We start from the raw sequence: 20,840 nt of genomic DNA on the forward strand, positions 1-20,840 counted from the left end.
TTAGAAAGCAAAAATTTTTATGTAGCTTAGAATCGATTTGAAATGTGTCTTATTTTGTCATAAAATCGCGACTGTGACAAAAACTATTCCGTAGTGTTTTCCTTTTTACTCTCTTCCAAAACCATTTCCATTCCAACTTTTAGGCCGTAAAAAGTTGTTTTTTTTTTCTTTTTTTATGTATGTCAGGATCTGGAAGTTTTAACGGAACTTTTTGAAGCCAGTGATTTGAGTTAAAAAAAATAAAGAAATTTAATTAAAAAAGCAGTCATCTAATTAAAAAATAAAAACAAATAAAAAGAACTTGTATTATTACGTTTTAAAAACATTATTTTTTTTTTATATTAATTTCTAAAAATTTTAAATAATTTAGAAAAACGATTGATTTGCTTTCATCCTATGAAACAATTCAACTAATATAAGCTAACCTAAAACTAGCGGCACGACAGCCCATAGAAGGCCAAGGCCTACTGCGCCAATCTCAGTTTTCTTGACTCTGGGGTGCAGGAGCAGATGCTCCAGTCAGGTGGTCAGCCGAACGCGGAACCCCCAGTGTTTAGTTCCCAAGCATGCTTGGTACTCATATATCGACCCACTGAATGGATAAAAGGCTGAGTCAACCTTGCCCTGCCCGAGGATCGAACCAATATAAGCTAACCATTGAACTGCAAAACACCTTTCCTCAATTACACTGTAAAATATAACTAAATTCTGGATCTAAAAACATATGCTTTTTACAGAACTGCTTAAAGTTCAGATTTTCTCTGTTTCTAATCGTTACCGTTCCCGTTTTTTTCCCAGACTTTCTCCGTAAAATTGAAGGTTTGAAGCTGTTATTCATAAAAGTTTATTATATAAAGAGTTTCTCTATTTTTCACTCTCATCATAAAGGAATTAAAACTGTCAATTCAAATTCTAGTTTTTGCCCCGCAGTTTTTTTTATCGTATGATAACTTTATCTATTTTTCTTTAAAAAACATTTTGCGATTTTCTATACGTGCTCTTTCAGCTTCATTATCGAATTGATATGCTCCTTGATAATTATCTGTCGTTAGAAATAATTTTTCAGTAAATTAAATTTCCAAGCATTTTGAAAGGGTGGACTAATATAGTTTGAAACGTTTTTACACTGAAAAATAATTTCAACAAATAAGACTTATTTTAAAAAAAATGATAGCTTAAAATTTTTCATCGTAACCAAACGCTAGAGCTGCTGTAGCTCAGAGAACACAGTTCTCGTCTCGGAATGAGAAGACCCGGGTTCGAATACCGGTGTTGATAGTTCATACGAATTCTGCTCTCTGCTCGCACTGACCATAATGCTGAAATCTTTTTTATATAGAATTTTTTGTTAATATAACTGAGTTTTTTGTTAAAATAAGTTTTTTTGCTATAACAATTGTACTAATCTACTTAAAAAACAGGCGTCCCTTTTTAAAATCAACTTCTTCTTCTTAGAAATAAGCAGTTTCTTAATGGAACACCAGCTGACAACTTGTTTCTCAAAATTTAATCGATTTTTTTGCAGTTAATGTTTCAGTTTTTTTGTTATTATTTTAGTATATATTAAGACTTAAAAACTAGTTATTATATTATTTTAATTTATCGTAAGTAGCTTACAGAACTTTGAGAAATGAATGATTTAAAATGATTCCAATATGATAACACTTCAAAATGAAGAAATAAATTCAAATAAAAATAAATCTTTAATAAATGCAGTTAATTATATTTATTAGCTGAAAAGAAAACTAATTAATAGCATATTTAAAAAATAAGCTAATTAATAAAATTTTATGAAACAACAAAAGAACACTCTTCATTATTAAGTTCTTAATAGTATCTTAAACTAATATTTACTTCTGCCAAAGTAAATCTCATTCGAAAATTCTACAAAAAATAAAGCCCAGCTGTCTTAAATTAAAATTTTCGCATCAAAAGTTTCGGCTATCTCTTTAACCCAGTAACTTCGTTATAACTCTCTAAGACTAAAAAATTGTCACATTTAATGACTGAGCTATCCTTGAGCTGCATTTCGAGAATCATTTCGCCACATGATTTGTGACGAAACGTGAACTCTCAATTATATGACAAAAATGTTTCCTCAACTAAAAACTTAATCGTAGTGCCTTGTGGGAGATAGTTAACTAGAATGACTAAGCTAGAATGAAGACTAGAATAACTAAGCTAGAATGAAGACTAGAATAACTAAGCTAGAATGAAAACAAAACGATGATAAAGCCGACTATGCTTTAAGGTTGAAAAGGAATTGACATNTGATTTGTGACGAAACGTGAACTCTCAATTATATGACAAAAATGTTTCCTCAATTAAAAACTTAATCGTAGTGCCTTTTGGGAGATAGTTAACTAGAATGACTAAGCTATAATGAAGACTAAAATAACTAAGCTAGAATGAAAACAAAACGATGATAAAGCCGACTATGCTTTAAGGTTGAAAAGGAATTGACCTAGCACCAGGAAAATCCCGGGTTCGAATCTTGCTTCAGGCATGAGTGTAATTTATCTCTCTGTTCTATCAGGCTTTCTTGTGTTTTGGGGGGACATTGATTTACCTATATGGTGCCTACGATAATGTGATTATTAGAAAAGTTTGATACATTAACCGCTACAAGGGTTTCTTTTCTGGAAAAAGATAAAATTACGAAATATTTCTTTAATTTTTACAAAATTCGTTTTCTCAAAGAAGTGACAATAGTTATTTCGTCATTTTGACGATATTTGTGCTCGAAACATGTACTAGTAAAAGGTTTCGTCAAAAACGAATAAAGTTTCGTGAAATTTGATAATCCATTTTTATCAGTTTATTGTAAAAAATATAAATAAAAAATGCTTTTTTCTTTTTTAAATAATTTATTTACTCGTTTTACTCGAAATTTAAAAATGCCCATAAATCGAAAATATTAAAGCACCTGTCTAAGAGAAATGCAACAGCAGAAAATATTTCACCATATCCATTTAATCACAGCATAATTTCATCCTTATTGCTCTTGAACCTCCTGAAGCCATATAAGGTCACTTAATTAAAATAAGGGAGAAACCTTACCTTAATTGCTATCACAGAATTATATTACTGCTGTAATAGGATGAAAGCAAATATCTAACAAATTGTTTCAATTATGATTTTAATAAAATGGCATAAAATAATCCGCAATAGTTCGATTCGGAAGCAATTCAACTTAATTTCTCATACTGAAGATTAGATTTCTATTATAGGATTAAAACAATTGTCTAGTAAATTACTTCGATTGTGCTTTTAATGAAATGGCCAAAATATTTACATTCTGAAACAGATTTATTTAATATATTGCATCGTAGAGTAGAACTTTGTAAAATTTAAATTGCGAAGAGAACTAGGTTTATGCAGTTGAATTTAAGGTTTTAAGACAAAGCTTCGATTGCGGTTTGAATGAAAAGACTAACATATTCCGCAATATTTTCAGCCAAACATAGTTTTATATTTATCCAATCTGTATTAATTTTTATCTAATATTTAATAATACTACTTATTTTATCCGATATTTAATAATATGTATAAAATAAAACTATCAGATAAAAATAATAAATTTATTTTTATCTGATACTATTATATATTATTATATACCACTATATGCTGTTATATCCGATTTTATTAATCATCCGACCTGAACTTCATAAATTAAAATTACGACATCTAATAGATTCACGTAATTCAAATTTTGGAGTAGAGAGAAAAACGGTGCTTTTTTGTTTTTAAATATGATTTTAACTCTCTCACTTTTATGCATACATTGTCCTTATGATTTGTTAGAAATACATTTTATTGTTTCCCTTTCTTTCAATTGGGCTCCGAAGGAAGTGGCAAAAATATTCTGCGATATTTTCAGTCAAAATAGCTTTACATTTATCCAATCTATATCTAATCTTTATCCAATATTTAATAACACTACCGATTTTATCCGATAGTTAATAATACATATAAAATAATACTATCGGATAAAAATGATAGATTTATTTTTATCCGATACTGTTATTTCTATCTGATTTTATTAATCATCCGATCTGAACTTCATAAATTGAAATTGCAACGTACAATAAGTTCATGGAGTCAAACTGGAGAGTAGTGAGAAAAACGGGGTTTTTTATATTTTAACTCTCTTACTTTTATGCATACATTTTCTTTATGATTCTTTGAAAATACTCTTTACTGTTTTCTTTTCTGTTCGCATAAAAATAATTTTTTACTACTTGCAAACATGCAATCTTCTTTTGGCTCAAAACTAGTTTATTACATCTTGCATAAAAGTATTAATATCTTAAAGTATCGTAAATCAAACATTAAAAATAAAAGTAATTATTCTCGTTCGAACGTATTATCCCTTTATAACTAGCAAAAAATAAGTGTATGCATCTTACGTTTCGAATAAAGATGATTAAACTTTACACCTCACATAAAATTAGTAAATTGAATGTCACATATTCGAAATTTTGTTTTTCCGCCCTCCGTAGTTTAACGACAGAAAGTAATTCAGAAATTTCTGTAAATCAAATTTTCTTTTTATATTCAAATTGTATTCAAAACTAAATGCTTAAAAAAGTAATAATGTTTCAGTTAGAAAATTCTGAGTTCAAATATTGTAATTTAATGACGATAGCAAATTAATATTATTAGTAGTAAGTAAATTAATTTATTGATTCCACTTACTGCTTTAAAACAAGATTAACTTCCGAAACAATTAATTCCCTAATTCATCGGTGGCACCTAAAATGTTTGAACATAGATATACAAACATAATTTCTTACGGAAACCATACAACCCGCCTGAAGTTGTGACATTGAATGCCACATATTTGAAATTTCGATTTTTCAGCCCTTCGTTGTTTTACGACCAAAAATAATTCACAAATTTCTACAAATCAAGTTTATTGTATACAATCAAATTGTATTCAAAACTGCAATTAACGATATTTAAATTCGAAAATTCTGAGTCAAAATATTGGAATCATTTAAAGAAAGCAGTTAAATATTATTAGCAGAATTTGATTGAATTTACTTACTACTTAAAAACGTCAATAAATTCTGTTACGTAGGTAATCGATTTACACCTAGAATTTTTCGTAAAATTATTGCTACAAGGTACTTTCTTTATCCTAACTCGTACGGATAAGCTTTTAATCCATGAAATATTTATAAATTCATGAATTCATTAATAGTAAATGATTCTATGAATTATTTTTAAAGGAAAATAAAACTGAATGCACTTGCTGAAACATATAGTATTAAGGATTAGAAAGGAAATGTCTTAAATTATTAGGCGTATTACATAAAAAAATTACACAAAGAAACAAATTAACGCTACAAAAAGTATGTCTAATCTGGGTTTTAGAACTTTTTCATTTTATCACTCTTTCTAAAGCTGGTTTTCAAAAACATTTAAATTAAGCGAGGTACTGTTTCTCCACAATAAAATTGTGCTAAATAAAATGCATTGAGAAATTCTTAATTAGGGTTGCTTGAAAACCTAATATCAATCTTAACATGTAAAAAGAGGCAATAAAGAATTAAATGTAAAAAGAGGCAAAAAAATACTCCTTAGTGATTCCTTATTCCGAGGTTGTAATTCAAAAGAAAAATTAATTTCAATAATTTTTGTCACTAATAAAATTGAAATCAGTTTTGGGCTAAGTCTGTGCAATTCAGTGAGTTATTTTTTAATCCAGTAGAGCGTAAAAAAAAGATCGAAAAACTTTTTCACCAACTGTATAAAAAGTTAATTTTAATCATTTCTGTCTTCAATGAAACTGAAATAAGTTTATTTAGGATCTTATATTAAATATATAGATAATAAATTATTTTACGTCCCAGTAGGGTTTGAAGGCAAAGATAAAAAAAAAAGAAAAAACTTCTTCTGTCATATACTAATTCGAACCGAGGTTGTCATACACAGATCGCGTTGATTGTCATACACAAAAAACCGTATATTTAGAAATCTAGTTTATTTTGATAATGTTGGATAACATAAATATTTTTCTATTCTATGAACGGGATATTTCCTAGCTATTAGAATCTCCCATTCAACTTTTTAGGTCAAAAATAAATGTGTTAAAACATTTATTTGGAGCAAACTGATTTTAGGAGAAATTGAAATATCACCTTTGAAAAGATGCAGGTTCTTTGAAATCACATTTATTGAATTCTCAAAAAAATTGAACTATATAATATAAAATCGTTACACGTTAGAAGCTTAACTTACAGATTCGTTCAAAAATTAAAAGTATTTCGTTACAACGAGACTAATTTTTGGTTAACCTAATATCAATATCTATATCTTTTATTCATCATTTTATCAATACCTTTTATTCATTTTTACTCAATAATTTTGCAAACTTATATTCATTTTTATCAACATTTTTCGTTTATTTTGTTGTTCCTGTTTTTTTTTTCATATATGATACTAACTTAAATTTGAACCGAATTACATGACACTGGTTCACTGCTTGAGAAATAAAACATGCTTAAAGCTACAAGAATGTGCGTAAATTTACCGTGTTTCTGGCTCTACAAGAAAACCCCAATCTCGGACATTTTTTCTGAAGTGATTTTGGTAAAATTAACAATAAATATTATTCTATAACATGTGAGAAAATATTGCAATTTAGAAAAATTTGGTATTTTTTACATGATACCTTAGAGCATGGAATAGAATCCATTAATTCGGTTAAATAGACTTTTCAATTTTTATTTTTTACTAAATGTGGGATAATAAGAACAGTAATTTTTAAAACTAGAATTCCCGGAAAGCCGTTATCACATGAACGAAAAAATTACCCAATAAATGATTTAAATACTACACATTTTGGTTACATTAAGCAGAATTATGTTGTTTTTTTTAACAAGAAATTTCATTACCATACAGTGCGATAATTTTACCCAAATTTTTCACTCTGTGCATAAATTAATATTTAAGATTTTATTTTCGTAGTTAAAATCAGTTTTACTTCCAAAAAGTTCACATCAGTTTTACTGTTGATTTCAAGAACTTATAATAATCAAATATAGAGAGACACAGGAGTAAAACAAATTATGCTTCCTTTAAAAAAAATCAAATATTCAGCCATCTTTCGGTGAAATATTTCACTGGAAAAAGAATTTTTAAATAAAATTGTAGCTAAAATTCTTCTCCATCCTCCCATAATAAAAACTCACTCAAAGTTTACAGTTGTGCAATATATAATGATATTAAAATTTCTCCTTTGTCTACAATTACTTATCAAAAACATTTATTTTAAAATTAATATTATTAAGCAATTGCTTTTAACAAACAGCTATATTTGTGTAAACATTATACATCATTTTTAATCTATTTTATAATAAAATAATCTTTTCTTATTTGTCCATTTTTCTATTTCACTGTCTTCTTTTTATCTGCCTTCCTTCATAGATAATTCTATGTATTTGCTTCTTCCTCTGTTCTTGTTTCTGTCTACATCTTTGTTTGTGTTTGTTTGTGTGGTTGATTCGTTTTTTATTTTTTGATGTGAAAAGCTCAACGACATATTGCATTGCTGATTCAACCATAACTTACTAATTGAATTCAATTGGGCTTGTGTTCTGACTCTTGCCATGTAAACTCAGGATAGTATTAAAACAGGCAAAATAAATTAACTACAATATTTAATTATGTGCACTAGTTCTCCTTAATACAAAGATTTTGTTTTGGAACTAGCTCTGTAAAATGTTAATCAATAATAAAAAAAACAGTTAATTTTTCCAGTACTTTGGCTCTACACTGTAAAAATACAAAATCCGCCACTCAGGGTCCCGGATTAAAATTTGCCGTAAAATTTATTTTTTGCCAGAACATGTCACGGAACAAAAATTCTGATATACCGTAATTTTTAAAGTAATAATTACCGCACTGAATCACTCTGTTTAAATAAATATTAGCGTAAAAATTACGGTATAATATTTTACGTAAAAATGGATTTTACGACAAAATGGATTTTACGGATGATGCACCCAAAGTGCCGGTATTTAATACCGTAATTTGATCTGGAATTTTTTTACAGCGTATAGCAGTTTTTAAAATAAATCATACTTTTTTCTCAACAAACTACTATTTTACCCCGTTTACTACTTTATCAATATTATGTTTTTTTTAAATATATCTTCATTGTATGAAATAAAAAAATTACATGTTAGCTGTTATGAAAACGAATTCTGATTAACTATATACCAGCTGTACTGTGAAAAATTCCGGTTCAAATTATGGTATAAAATGCAAAGAAAGGTTTCTATCATAAAATATTATAACATAATTTTCACAGTTATTTTTATTTAATTAGAGTGATTCAGTGATTTTAAGGTAATTATTACTGTAAAAATTGTAGTTTATCAGATTTTTCATTCCGTAACATTTTCCGGTAATAATAGATTTTACGGTAAAGAGGACTGACATCCTGAGTGCCGGTACTTTTTACCGATATTCGATCTGGAATTTTTTACAGTGTAAGATAGATATAATTCACTAAATAAAATTTAATTGAAATAAAACTAAGACTAACTAAAAGAACTATTAAACTATTAACTATTTAACTTAAAGAATACTAGATTATTTTAAGTATTCACAACAGAGACATTTCTAAAAGTATGCATAATTAATGCATACTTTTAGAATGTCATGCTAATGAATGCCATGTTACTTTAGCATACTTTATATTATGTTAAAGGCAGAGAGGGCTACTTTAAATATTTCTAAAATTCCATTCAATATAATTAGTAGCATTTCGTCACAACTAATAAGTATTAAAATTTTTCGCAATGAAAATTTTATTCTGTAAATATAAAAATATCACAGAGGAAAAATAACAAGAGCAGAAATTTTAATTGTGTACTTAATTTGAATTTTAAACAAGCTGGTTAAAATTTTAAAAAAAAATGGAAAAAGATAAAGAAAATTAAAATGTGCTGTACCAGTATTTAATGCCATGTCATTCATAATATATATTCTAATGTTTCTAAATTGTTTTCCTTTAATTAAAAGTGATACTTTTTCTTCAAACCCATATTTTTTATTTTATAATGTATATAATATGCAACTAAATTCTAAAATAAATCTAACTAAGAGAAAAGAATATGTTAAATACATTTTATAATTTTAACTTTGCATATATATAATATTATCATTTTCATCCAGCAAAAAATATTTCATTTAAATGTTTTTTGTATTTCTTAAAGTGTATTGTAATTGTAGCTTCAGTATTAATTTCTTCAGTACTATTTTACTCAAAATTCCGAATGTAAAATGACGAAATTTTCCGCGAATCGGTCGTTTAACAGGTAACAAAGTAACGTAATATAGTAACATAAGTAACAGGGTAACATAACATAAGTAACTATGTTTTAGAAATGTAACAAAGCAAAAACGTCTCAAACTGTCTCAGAAACGTTTCTTTTAAGTGCCTAAAATGATGAAACGTCCAAGTTTTGTTAAATTTAACAACTCATAATTTTTATTACGTTTGAAATATTTAAAAAATATACATTGTACCAACAATTGTAATATAAAATCCTAAAAATGCTAAAAAAGATAAAATCCTTGAAATATTTCAAAAATAAAATCCTAAAAATAATTCGAAAATTACTTTCTACAAATAATTCCATTATAAAGTCCTAGAAATGTTTCAAAAGTAAAATCTTTGAAATATTTTCAAAATGATATCCAAAAAATATTTCAAAAATGAAATCTTAAAAATATTTCCTTGACTATCGAAGAGAAACTTATGCAAGATTACATTCCCATACCTGACAATGTTTATTCTGTTAAAAAAAGTTTTTTTTGTATCCAATGGTAGTAAACTAACTATCAAAGTGATATTCTCGGCAAATATTTAATTCACCTTTCCTGATCATTTAAATCTCAATGCGAGAACTAGCTGGCTTTCATTATGTATTTTAAAATTATTTAAATATAGTGGTAGTTAAAAGTATAATAAGTCAAATTTGTTTAATCAGATATCTGGCATGAATTTAAATTTTTGCTACCACTTTAAATACAGAAATAAAATCGTGGCAGGTATGCATTTCAGAAATATTTCAAAGTTTCCGTGACTATATAGCATTTCAGATTTTTAACACATCTGATATGACATTGCAAATTTTTGCGCTGTATGGATTTGCATACCCTCCAACTTAGGATTTTGAAAATAATTCTTTCTAGTGGTAGCGAACCAAAGTAGAAATTTTTAAAGCAAATGGATCTCTCATAAAACTTTTATCAGAACTTAAGAATCTAGCCATATGGCCTGCACTTTTATAAGTAATAGTGGACAAGTTACGCTAAAATTAATTTTTTTTAAATATTNTGGTAGTTAAAAGTATAATAAGTCAAATTTGTTAAATAAGGTGTCTGGCATGAATTTAAATTTTTGCTACCACTTTAAATACAAAAATAAAATCTTGGCAGGTATGCATTTCAGAAATATTTCAAAGTTTCTGTGACTATATAGCATTTCAGATTTTTAACACATCTGATATGACATTGCAAACTTTTGCGCTGTATTGATTTAATATTATATCAGCGAGTGCATATAAATTGTTATTTTTCTTTAAATATTTAGAAAATTAATTTAGATTTCTTTTTTTAACTTTGCATCCAAGTCTCGTAATACACCTGAAAATATTTGTTCTGTTGCATTTTATTTTTGGTACAGTTTTGATAAAAATACTACCTTAAAAACCACGGTTGACTTAAATAAGGCAACTTATAAAAGCTTAAGGTATCATAAAATGCGAAATAAATGAAAGAACCTATCGAAATATTTAAATCTGGTACAGCACGTTTTACTTCTTTTAGCATCAAAATCGTAGAGGACAATTATTTAAAGCTTTAATATTTAAAAAGATTAATATAATTTAACAATGTTTATCCAAATGTTTTGCACAATTCATTAATGGCTGATCTTTGAATGAGAATTGCACCATTTTTTTATTTTGCACAAATCTTCATATTTTTAGTAGCTTTTACAATAGTTTATCTTATTTAGAATTGTAGTCTCAGCAACGCATCATTCAAGAGTAAGTTTTCAAAGTTACTACCATGAATTGGACCAGCATGTTTACTGCCTAGACAACATATAGGAATAAGTTTCTTTGGCAAAGTAAAAAGCTATGAATATTATCAAGCAACAAAAAATTCAGTTCATTATTGGTTGCACCTGAGCTATAAACTACCGTAATGAAGTTCATTTTTATGTGTAAATATGACCTTTGATACTGATGAGAAGAAAATAATTAAAATAGATTTGACAGGATTGAATGTTTACTTGATGTATACTGGAAATTTTAAGTCAACACGCATTTTATTGTTATCATCAAGTAAATATGCCGGTTAAAGCAATGGTGCCGCCATCTAGTACTTCAAATAAAAACTATATTCCTCTGGAAGAAGCAAATTCGTTTCTTGGCAATAATTTCGTGTATAAGTCAATTCAAGTGCGAACTAAAAATATCAACACTTTTCTGAAACACAAAAATGCAGAAGAAATATAGAATACTAAAATACAGATAAATGTAGCATTTGGACTGCTACATCTTCAAATGTTATAAAAATATATAATATTTTGTACGGTAATGATTACAACGTTTAACTATTAAAAAGCTTTTATATTCGATGAAACGGAAATAACGCAGTGAAATCTGCACTAATAATGATGATCAATTAGACAAGCAGTAAAATATTTTTCCCCAAGAAACATGTGTACACATCAGCGTTCATCCAAATATAAATATATTTACGAGTAAATAGAGAATACATTTGAATAATAGACAATAAATATGAATACACGCATAAATATTGATATGATATATAAATACTCCATGATTTCTTAGGTCTATATAACAGATTATCAAAAAAAATTTACGTGTCTTAGACAGAAATGGCTTAAAGTTATTCAGAAACTATGATCACTACTTTTTGAATTCTATAAACATTATTCTTATTTTGCGTAGATAATTGGACATGTTCGAAACATACACATGTTCGAAACATACATTGAAATACATGATGAACATGATGAATTAAATCAGCTGTTTAAGCATTTCAAAGTTTGGCTGTAATGTTAATGTTAGGAGAGAAGCCCAACTAGCTCAGGTACCTACCATATCATCTGAATGGAAACAAATTTGCTTATGTTATAAAGATGGCGACAGGAAGAAATAGAGATCCGAAAAATATGCAACTGAAGCAAAATAATTCATTCTATAATTTTTTGGCCTTTTACCATGTTACATTCAAAATTCATCATAATTATATAATATTCTAAGACATGTAATTATAACGGAAATTAGCTGAAGATCATGATATTGATATTTGAATCTGCATTCAATTCTAAATATTTTTGAATCTTTTACAACAAGCGTTTATAAAAACACTTAGTTTTATCCTAAAATTATATCGAAGAATAAATAACACTCACAAATGAAGAGTCCTTTTCTTCTCTTGGAGATATCTGCTGCATAAATCTTCCTTTCATCTCATTATTAGAAGATTATTTTAATCATGCTCCAAATCCACGTTAAAATTTAAATTTCTGCTGGAATCTGGATAAAGTTAATCAAAGTCTCATTTATATTTTATGCTGAATTGGATTTAGTAAGTTTATAAGCCGTCTTCTGTGATATTAATATATCAAAAAGTAGTAACATTTTGAACATGACTTGTAGTCAGCAAAACTTTAGGATTGTTATTATCACTCTGTAGGAAGATTCATTAAACATTCATTACTTTAATAATTCATTATTTTGCAATTAAACACCATGTTCTACAATTAAATAATCATAGATCTATTAGATTGTATCAAAGATCAGCCATTACTATACTAAAACATAATTAAACTTGACCACGTCGTTATAAATTTTTTGAGAGGAGATCATGATTATTATTAAAGGCTTAAATATCCGCCATTCAGTTTAAAGAATTTTTTTTTAATGTACATTATTTTAAAAATATTATGACAGTTACTTACACTATGATAGTTAATTAAACTTTTTTTAATGTAGAAACTATTGGAATATAAAAATAACTAAAATGAATTTTTTTCAATAAAGTGATGGCAACTGATTTAATATAACACAAAAGCTAAATATTTTTTAAGAGAAAAGTTTTCTTAATTCCCTTCATTCGGAACATCTAAATTCTTGAATTTCTTAAAGGAAACGCACTTCATTCATAACCTTTGAAAATAAAGATTTCATTCTTAACACCATTAGTATTTTATATAAAATAGCTTTCTAAAAAAATCTTAATAATTCATCAAAATTAAATAATTAACTCGTAATTTTGATCATGTATGATTTTTATGAAATATTATGCAGCAGAATAGTAATATTATGTTCATACTTAGAAGTATGTTAATAAACACATTAAATTATAATTTATACATATTTCAATTAAGTCAGTAACTGACAGTTGATGGCTAACCTGAGTTTACGAATGCTCACTTTCGAGTAGATATTTCTAAGTAAGGTTTGTTAAAATTGCTAATACCCCTTTAAATAAGCTTCTTTAGAACTTTATACGCTTCAGAAAAAGCCAAAAATAGACAGCTATCATACAAATATGATATTTTGCATAATGATAATTTGTGACAGGTAGGAAACGTAATGCTTATTATTTTTTCAAACTATTAATGTCGTTTTTAGCGATGCTATTTCCGTTATAGTTAAAATGTTGCCATCACTTTAATAGTTAATCTCATACTTCTTTTAAGGCATACATTATTTTTGAACGAGATAAATTTAGAAACTCGTTATTGTTACCCAAAAGTCAAATGAAACTGCAGTATATATACACATTGTAGGCTGTCATTTGGTAGAAATATATTTTTACTTTCAAAATTTCAACTCAAAAATTCAACTTACGTTGAATTCATCAATTTACTTAAAAAATCAACTCAGCTTTAACGTGTATAACTATTATCCTGGGTATTAAAAATTGCTAAGAAAAATTTAAGGTAGTCAGCATCATTCAAAACAAACAAAATCGTTATAACGCATTTCTGGTTTTGTCATCAGGTAAAAGTATTAAAAATAAATAAAAAGGAATTTATTTTACATTATATTTACTATACAGCGGTCTCATAATATTTTAGCAGAAAAATTAAAATGTGAATATAATTATTGCAAGAACTGTTCAAAAGTAGCTTCCGCTGACGTTATTGTAGATTATTGCCCTTGACTATTCAATGACGTCACGCAATGCCATTTTAAGCAATTTATTCAGTAATTAACTTCATTAATCTTTCCTGAACTATACATGTATATTTTATACAGCTTGCGGTGACATAATATTTTATTAGAAAGATTAAAATCTGAATAAAATTATTGCAAGCACAATTCAAAAGTAGCTTCCACTGAAATTGAATATTCAATGACGTCACGCAATGCTATTTTGTGCAGTTCACTCTATAATTATCTTCTCTTCATACTACCCAGCATACTACTCTGATTTCATTTATGCTGCTGATATAGATATGGTTCATATATGCTGCCGAGTAAATATTTTTGTAGATATTAGGGTACTTTCTGAAACTGCATATGATTTCACTATTTTCATTCACAAATTTAGATTTGCTACCGTATGTTTCATAATAAAAAACAAAAAAATTCTCTATAATAAGCAATGAAACATTATATTTTTTTCATATCAAATTAAAAGCTTCGTGCATATATTTTTTTTTTCGCATTCTGATATTTTTTGACTTTTGGGTACCCTTTTATGCAGTAGCAATCTAGTTTGTTTAAAATTAGGAATCATTGTCATGTACAGGATGTTTCACAATTATCCTTCCAACTTTGATGCGCAATAAAATCTTACACAAATAAGATTGATAAATAATGTTTCCTGCACATGTCTCACGCGCAACATAAAACAATAAACAATCTGTGCATGCTATTAATTGCAATTGTAATTTGGGACGAATTAGCGTCTTCTTAGTCGAAGTTCAGCAAAGACAAAAATAACAGCTAAACATGCACGTAGTCTTCCAGAAAAACTAACACATTCCTTGGTATAAATAGACTAAGGCTTCCTCAATTTATGCTGATTAGATTTTCTAAATATCAAAAAATGTATTTTTGCTGTTCAGACATGTGCAAACAACAGATCTTATCTTTCTTATTTATATCTTAGTTGGAACACCAATTTTGAGACACCTTGTATATTCTGTATAGAATTAAATATTTATTACAAAAAATTATTTTTGTTTTCTTGGGCTTGTTTTAATTCGTGGTTATCTCTGTCTGCTACAGGAGGGTCGTCCCAAGATGGTTGAACCACCACACCCCAACAAACCTATAGAGAATCCCGCCAATGGTGCTCCCGACTTAGATGCCATCTTCGGCAAAAAAGCAGACAGCCTATTCGGCGTTAGTCCCAGCGATATTGATAAGTACTCTCGGGTTGTGTTTCCTGTTTTCTTTGTTTGTTTTAACCTCATGTATTGGATCATCTACTTGCACATCAGTGATACTATAAACGAGGAGTTTGTGTCTTTGGGCTCGCGTTAAAGGTACCAGAGCTGCCAAATCTTGAAGAGGAACAAACACAACATCTGGACTTTAACAGAAGAAAGTCAATCTTCCATAGAATCCTGTTTTGCACAAGTTTCCTTTGACTAGACTTCTTCCTCGTATTGCTTAGACTGTGTTACGTTGGCGGAAACATGTGACTATGTGACTTGTTCCTCGATCCTTCAGATTACTGTTCCGTTGTACTAGTCTCATCAGATACCTCCGGTCACACTCGAATGGAATGGTTTCATAACACCATCACAACATTTGTACTCAAAACATTTTGTAAACCCACCAGTCTCAAGATATTGCGGATAGTAGTGTGACCTATGTATATTTAACGTAATCTTTTATTTTGCGCGTTTAGGTCAAAAAATTTAAACCTTAATAAATTACCTAAATCAAAAAATATATTTGTTACAAATTTAAAATTTCCCCTCAAATATTACCCTACATATTAAAATCATTTTCTCACCAAAATTTAGGGATTGCGTAATTACCTAATATGAACAAAAATACCAGTTTGTTTTTAACAAAAAAATTGTACAAAGATTCAAACAATCGTGCTCAATTATACCTCAGGTGCTGTTCATCACAGTAATTTCATCATAATTTAGAAACAGTCTTTTTCACAAAGAGTTGTTACACCTTATCATAGAAATATATTTGTGTCAATAGCTTTACGCCATTTGTTCACGTTCTCTTGCAGTAATTTTTCTAGAAGCAATTAGAAAAGCAGTAGCTAGTTTTACAAAAAAATTTCAATTGATTACTTTACTATTTACTATAATTTGTCTAGGCTAACAAAACTGTCATCTTTCAAAGAAATGTAAACAGATGTCGTAAAGCTATTTGTCACTCTGAAAAAATTTGCAATCTTAACAGCCTATAAAAACAATGCTTTAACAAAACTTATAAACGTTAAAACTCTTAATATATACTCTATTTTTCCTTAAACCTAGATTATACAAATATAAATCAATACATACTTTAATAAATCTTTTAAACAAAGTAACATTAAAATACAACGGAAACTTTTTTTCGATGAAAAGATTTGAATCAATCAAATCAGTTGAAGGAATATTTATGATAACAATATATTGTTTATAAATCTATTAAACCTTGTCTCACATAAAGTATATTTAATAATTATTACCGCAGAAATAAAAACAGCTGGTGAATTAGCTCTACTAGAAGATCATTTTTGAAGATTAATTCGAGTGTAATTTATATAAAAAAAAAATCATGGTTGAAAGTTTTTAGAAAAACTCATTTACGTAGTGATTTCGCGCAGAGTCTTTTACACGGGGTTTTCGCGATAAGTGAATAATATAGCGATTTCGCGAGAAAACCACTTACAAAGCAGACTTCGCGATTAGTAAATCAACATCAAAGATTTTCGCGACTAGCAATAATGTGTGTGGAAAAAAATCGCGATAATAGTCTCATCATAACGAGGGTTCGCGAAATACAACTCATTTATGTGAGTTAACGCGGAAAGTTTAAATACATTTATGGTGATTTTACAGCATGAAGAATTGAAGTTAGGACATTGGAATTAATGTAGGGTTGAATTTAGTTTAACAGTAGCTTGTGGAATATGTTACATAAAAACTACATGATCTTTTATATGTATTTCTTGCCTCCAAATTTTTTTAAGAAAAATAAGATTTTATCGTATCATTTCCTTTTGACGTTAGCTTTTTTACTCTTTATGCCTAACGTAATTAATTAATTCAACTTAATTGTTCAATTGCTTCTCTAATTCATTAAATTTTTAAAAAATAATCAAAACATTTTCATGAATGTAATTATTAAATTTATTCTGCCCAATCTAATTAATTAATTCATTTATTAATTCAATTTAATTGCTTAATCACTTATCTAATAATTAAATCAAATCAATCATAAGATTTTTAAAAAAATTATGAAAGCATTTTTATCAAAGTAATTATTAAATTAATTCTGTCAATGGTAATTAATAAATTGCCTATATGCTTCTCTAAATTAAATCAAATCAGTTATGAAAAGTAAAAACTAACCGAAATTTCTTATGAAAGTTGTCATTTAAATTGCTTACATAACTTTATACTAAAGTTAAAATTATAAATCCAAAGTTTTTCCTAAGTAATGTCCTAATTTAAGTAGATATTTTCTGTATTCATTATTTTACTCTAAATTTACTAACATAAACTTAAAAACGTAAATGAAATAGAAATGAAGTCAAATATTATGATTATGAAAATGTCTTTATTCTTTATATAGTATATTTATTATATTTTGTTTCCAAAAGAGTTTTTAATGCTTTTAAAAAGTAATTAATATTTATGCTTATATATAAATCAAATTAATCATAAAATGTTAAAAAAATAATCGAAACATTTTTATGAAAGTAATTATTAAATTTATTCTGCCTAAGCTAATTAATTAATTCATTTATAAATTCAATTTAATTGTTCAATTGCTTATCTAATTCAATCAAATCAATCATAAAATTTTTAAAAAATTAACAAAAACATTTTTATCAAAGTAATTATTAAATTAATTCTGTATCTGGTAATTAATAAAATCTTTATTAATTCAATATAATTGCCTTTATGCTTCCATAAATTAAATCAAATCAGTTATGAAACGTAGAAACTAACCAAATTTTTTTATGAAAGTTATACTTTTAATTGTTTACTTAACTTTATATTAAATTTAAAATTATAAATCCAAAGTTTTTCCTAAATAATGTCATAAGTTAAGCAGATATATTCTGTATGCATTATTTTACTCTTAATTTACTATTTTAAACTTAAAAACATGAATGAAATATTAATGAAGGCAAATATTATGATTATAAAAATTGTCTTTATTCTTTATATAATTTATTATATTTTGTTACCAAAAGAGTTTTCTATGCTTTGAAAAAATAATTAATAATTATGCTTATATATAAGTATAAGCATAATTTATTCTAAGTGTAATGGGGACAAGAAGACATTAGGAACCTTTAATAAAACTGTGTGATATTGCCTACTCTTGTTCTTCAATATGGAGCAATATAGGAAGTTAAATGAAATAAAAATCGAAGCTGCTCTCTGGTTCTTCATTTGGAAGGATTGTAGAGTATTTCATAAACCTTAAATGAAATTGCTCTTAATAAAACACATTTTCAAGTGCAATTTCAATTAAAATTCAATGTACATAGAAGCAATAAAAACATCTAATTGCAATCGGTAAAGTAATTAAAACGATATATCGAAAATTGATGCAAAAAAAATGACCTCTATAGTCGTTTTTAACACTGTGATATTCTGTATGCAGTGATGTTCCTGAATGTTAAATATATTTAATTTAGCGAAGTATTTTTTTTTCTCTGAATTTTCAAATTAATGCTGAAAACATGTTATTAAAATTGAATCTTTTTTGTGTACCCCATTATTAACAGGCTCCATGTTAAATGTTTTCTGTAATAATAGCTGTATGACTGAATAATGTGTCGATACATGTCATATTACTTATTCAAATAGAACTATATCTTCTACAATCAGCTATCACAACTGTTGTAATTAAGTGATATGCTTGAAATGTGATACATTGTTGATGCAATTTACCTGAAATTTATTTAACCTTCCAAGACAATATAGTTTATTTTAGTTATAAGTAAGAATTTTATTTAAAATTTGCTTCCATTTCAAATTTATTATAGATATGTGCCAAAAAAATATGTATACTGCATAATTTATAATGAAATATTATTGTAATGTATAGTTTTTCGATATTCTAATAAGCCTTAAGATTTTCAAAGGACTCAATATTTTCCCTAAAATTTTATATTCTAAGTAAATATGCAGTATGCACTTAACTAGTAGGTTGCGAAGTAGGCATTGTATGTAAATGCAATTCCGTTTAAGTTGTGTCTTATAAAGTCTTTCCATTTTCACCTGAGAACACCTTATAAAAAAGATTCACACTGCTGTGAGTTTGTTAAACCTTAGCCTCTTAATTCTTAACCTCTTAATCGTGAAATCTGCTCAAATCGCTTCCTGCCTGACATATATCTGCACTTAAGGCGCTGGTGCCGCCATCTAGTAGTTCAAATTAAAACTATATTCTGCTGGAGGAAGCAAATTTGTTTCTAGGCAATAAATGAAAACAAAATAAAATTGCTTTGAAAATCTAAAGTAAAATCTAAGATATCACAAATTTTGAAATAAACTTGTTATTAAAATTTTACAAAAAAAAGCATCTTTTTCAACAAAAAAAATCAATTACTATTTTTGACTTAATTATTTGCAAACAAAATTTGCATTTTTAATTCTAAAAATGGTTTTTGACATTTAAAATGATTCCATCTTTAAGAGGTTAAGTTAAAGTTTTTGTTATAGGCTGATTTATCTTCCAAACTTTGTTACGTTGTTGTTTTGATGCACCTGGTATGGATATTGTAAAAGTTAAAAAAACGACAAAAAACACTACTTAAAAAAGGCACTTAGAGTAGAAATATTAGTTTGAAAAACATTTCTGTTCTAATAAACTTAGTCCGTTTTTTCCATCGTAGAATAAGAGTGTTGCATTCAATATGAATTACCTACCTTGTTGTATGTTATTACTAGAACCTCCGTCCGCGACATTTGTTAATATAACCAGCTGTCTCCGCTCTTGAGACAAAATTATTTCTCTTTCCCATGTACCTTTGTAAAAAGTTTTCCTCATAATCAACTACTTCCTAGTTGACATTACTTGTTAGTCTTCCTCTCGATGGGAAATCTATCCTTAAAAATAACAATCAATCAAGAAAATATCAAAGCCATATTTTCCCAGGTTTTTGTTAAGTTATTGTGTTAATATATCTCAATTATATATTATAAGCTGTTAAATATATATTTATTCTATCGCACTTAAACACTGTTTGAAGACGCTAATTTCTATTGTTTAAAAATAATGAGTAATTTTATATTTTGTTACTTACATATAAACAAAATTAAACTATATGTTTCCTCAACAACGTTTAAAAGTATTATTATTAAATTTCAAAAGAATTATTAAATAATTCGTTTATCGCTTTTGAAAAAAATAATTAAGGTCAAATTCCCCATTTTTAATTACATAAAAAAGAAGTTTAATATTTTTGTTTTTTTCACTTAATAAATTCAAATTTTTGAGCGGTGTCTTATAAAAACTACAAATTAATTAAAAAGAAAAAACAATTTAATAATGCTCACTGCCTGCTACTATTCAGATTAATTTGTTGTTCATGTTTCTTATCTATTGTCTTAATTTATTCAATAA

At 27.1% G+C, this 20,840-nt stretch overlaps 1 protein-coding gene across 5 annotated transcripts in view; it reads left to right on the plus strand.

Moving 5' to 3' along the window:
* Positions 1 to 20,840, plus strand: part of LOC107442615 (gamma-aminobutyric acid receptor subunit beta-like) — a 299,717-nt gene that overhangs the window by 229,715 nt on the left and 49,162 nt on the right. For 2 of the 5 annotated variants that reach the window (XM_016056222.3, XM_071188359.1), the window contains one exon: positions 15,303 to 17,177. The exons of the other annotated variants lie outside the window; for them this stretch is intronic. In XM_016056222.3, coding sequence (XP_015911708.1) covers positions 15,303 to 15,560 — 258 coding nt within the window. In that variant the 3' untranslated portion in view covers positions 15,561 to 17,177. Of the gene's footprint in view, positions 1 to 15,302; positions 17,178 to 20,840 lie in introns of those variants that run through there. 5 annotated transcript variants of the gene reach the window in all.

The sequence above is a fragment of the Parasteatoda tepidariorum genome, chromosome X2 (assembly GCF_043381705.1).
Source record: "Parasteatoda tepidariorum isolate YZ-2023 chromosome X2, CAS_Ptep_4.0, whole genome shotgun sequence".
Classification (NCBI taxonomy): Eukaryota; Metazoa; Arthropoda; class Arachnida; order Araneae; family Theridiidae; genus Parasteatoda; species Parasteatoda tepidariorum.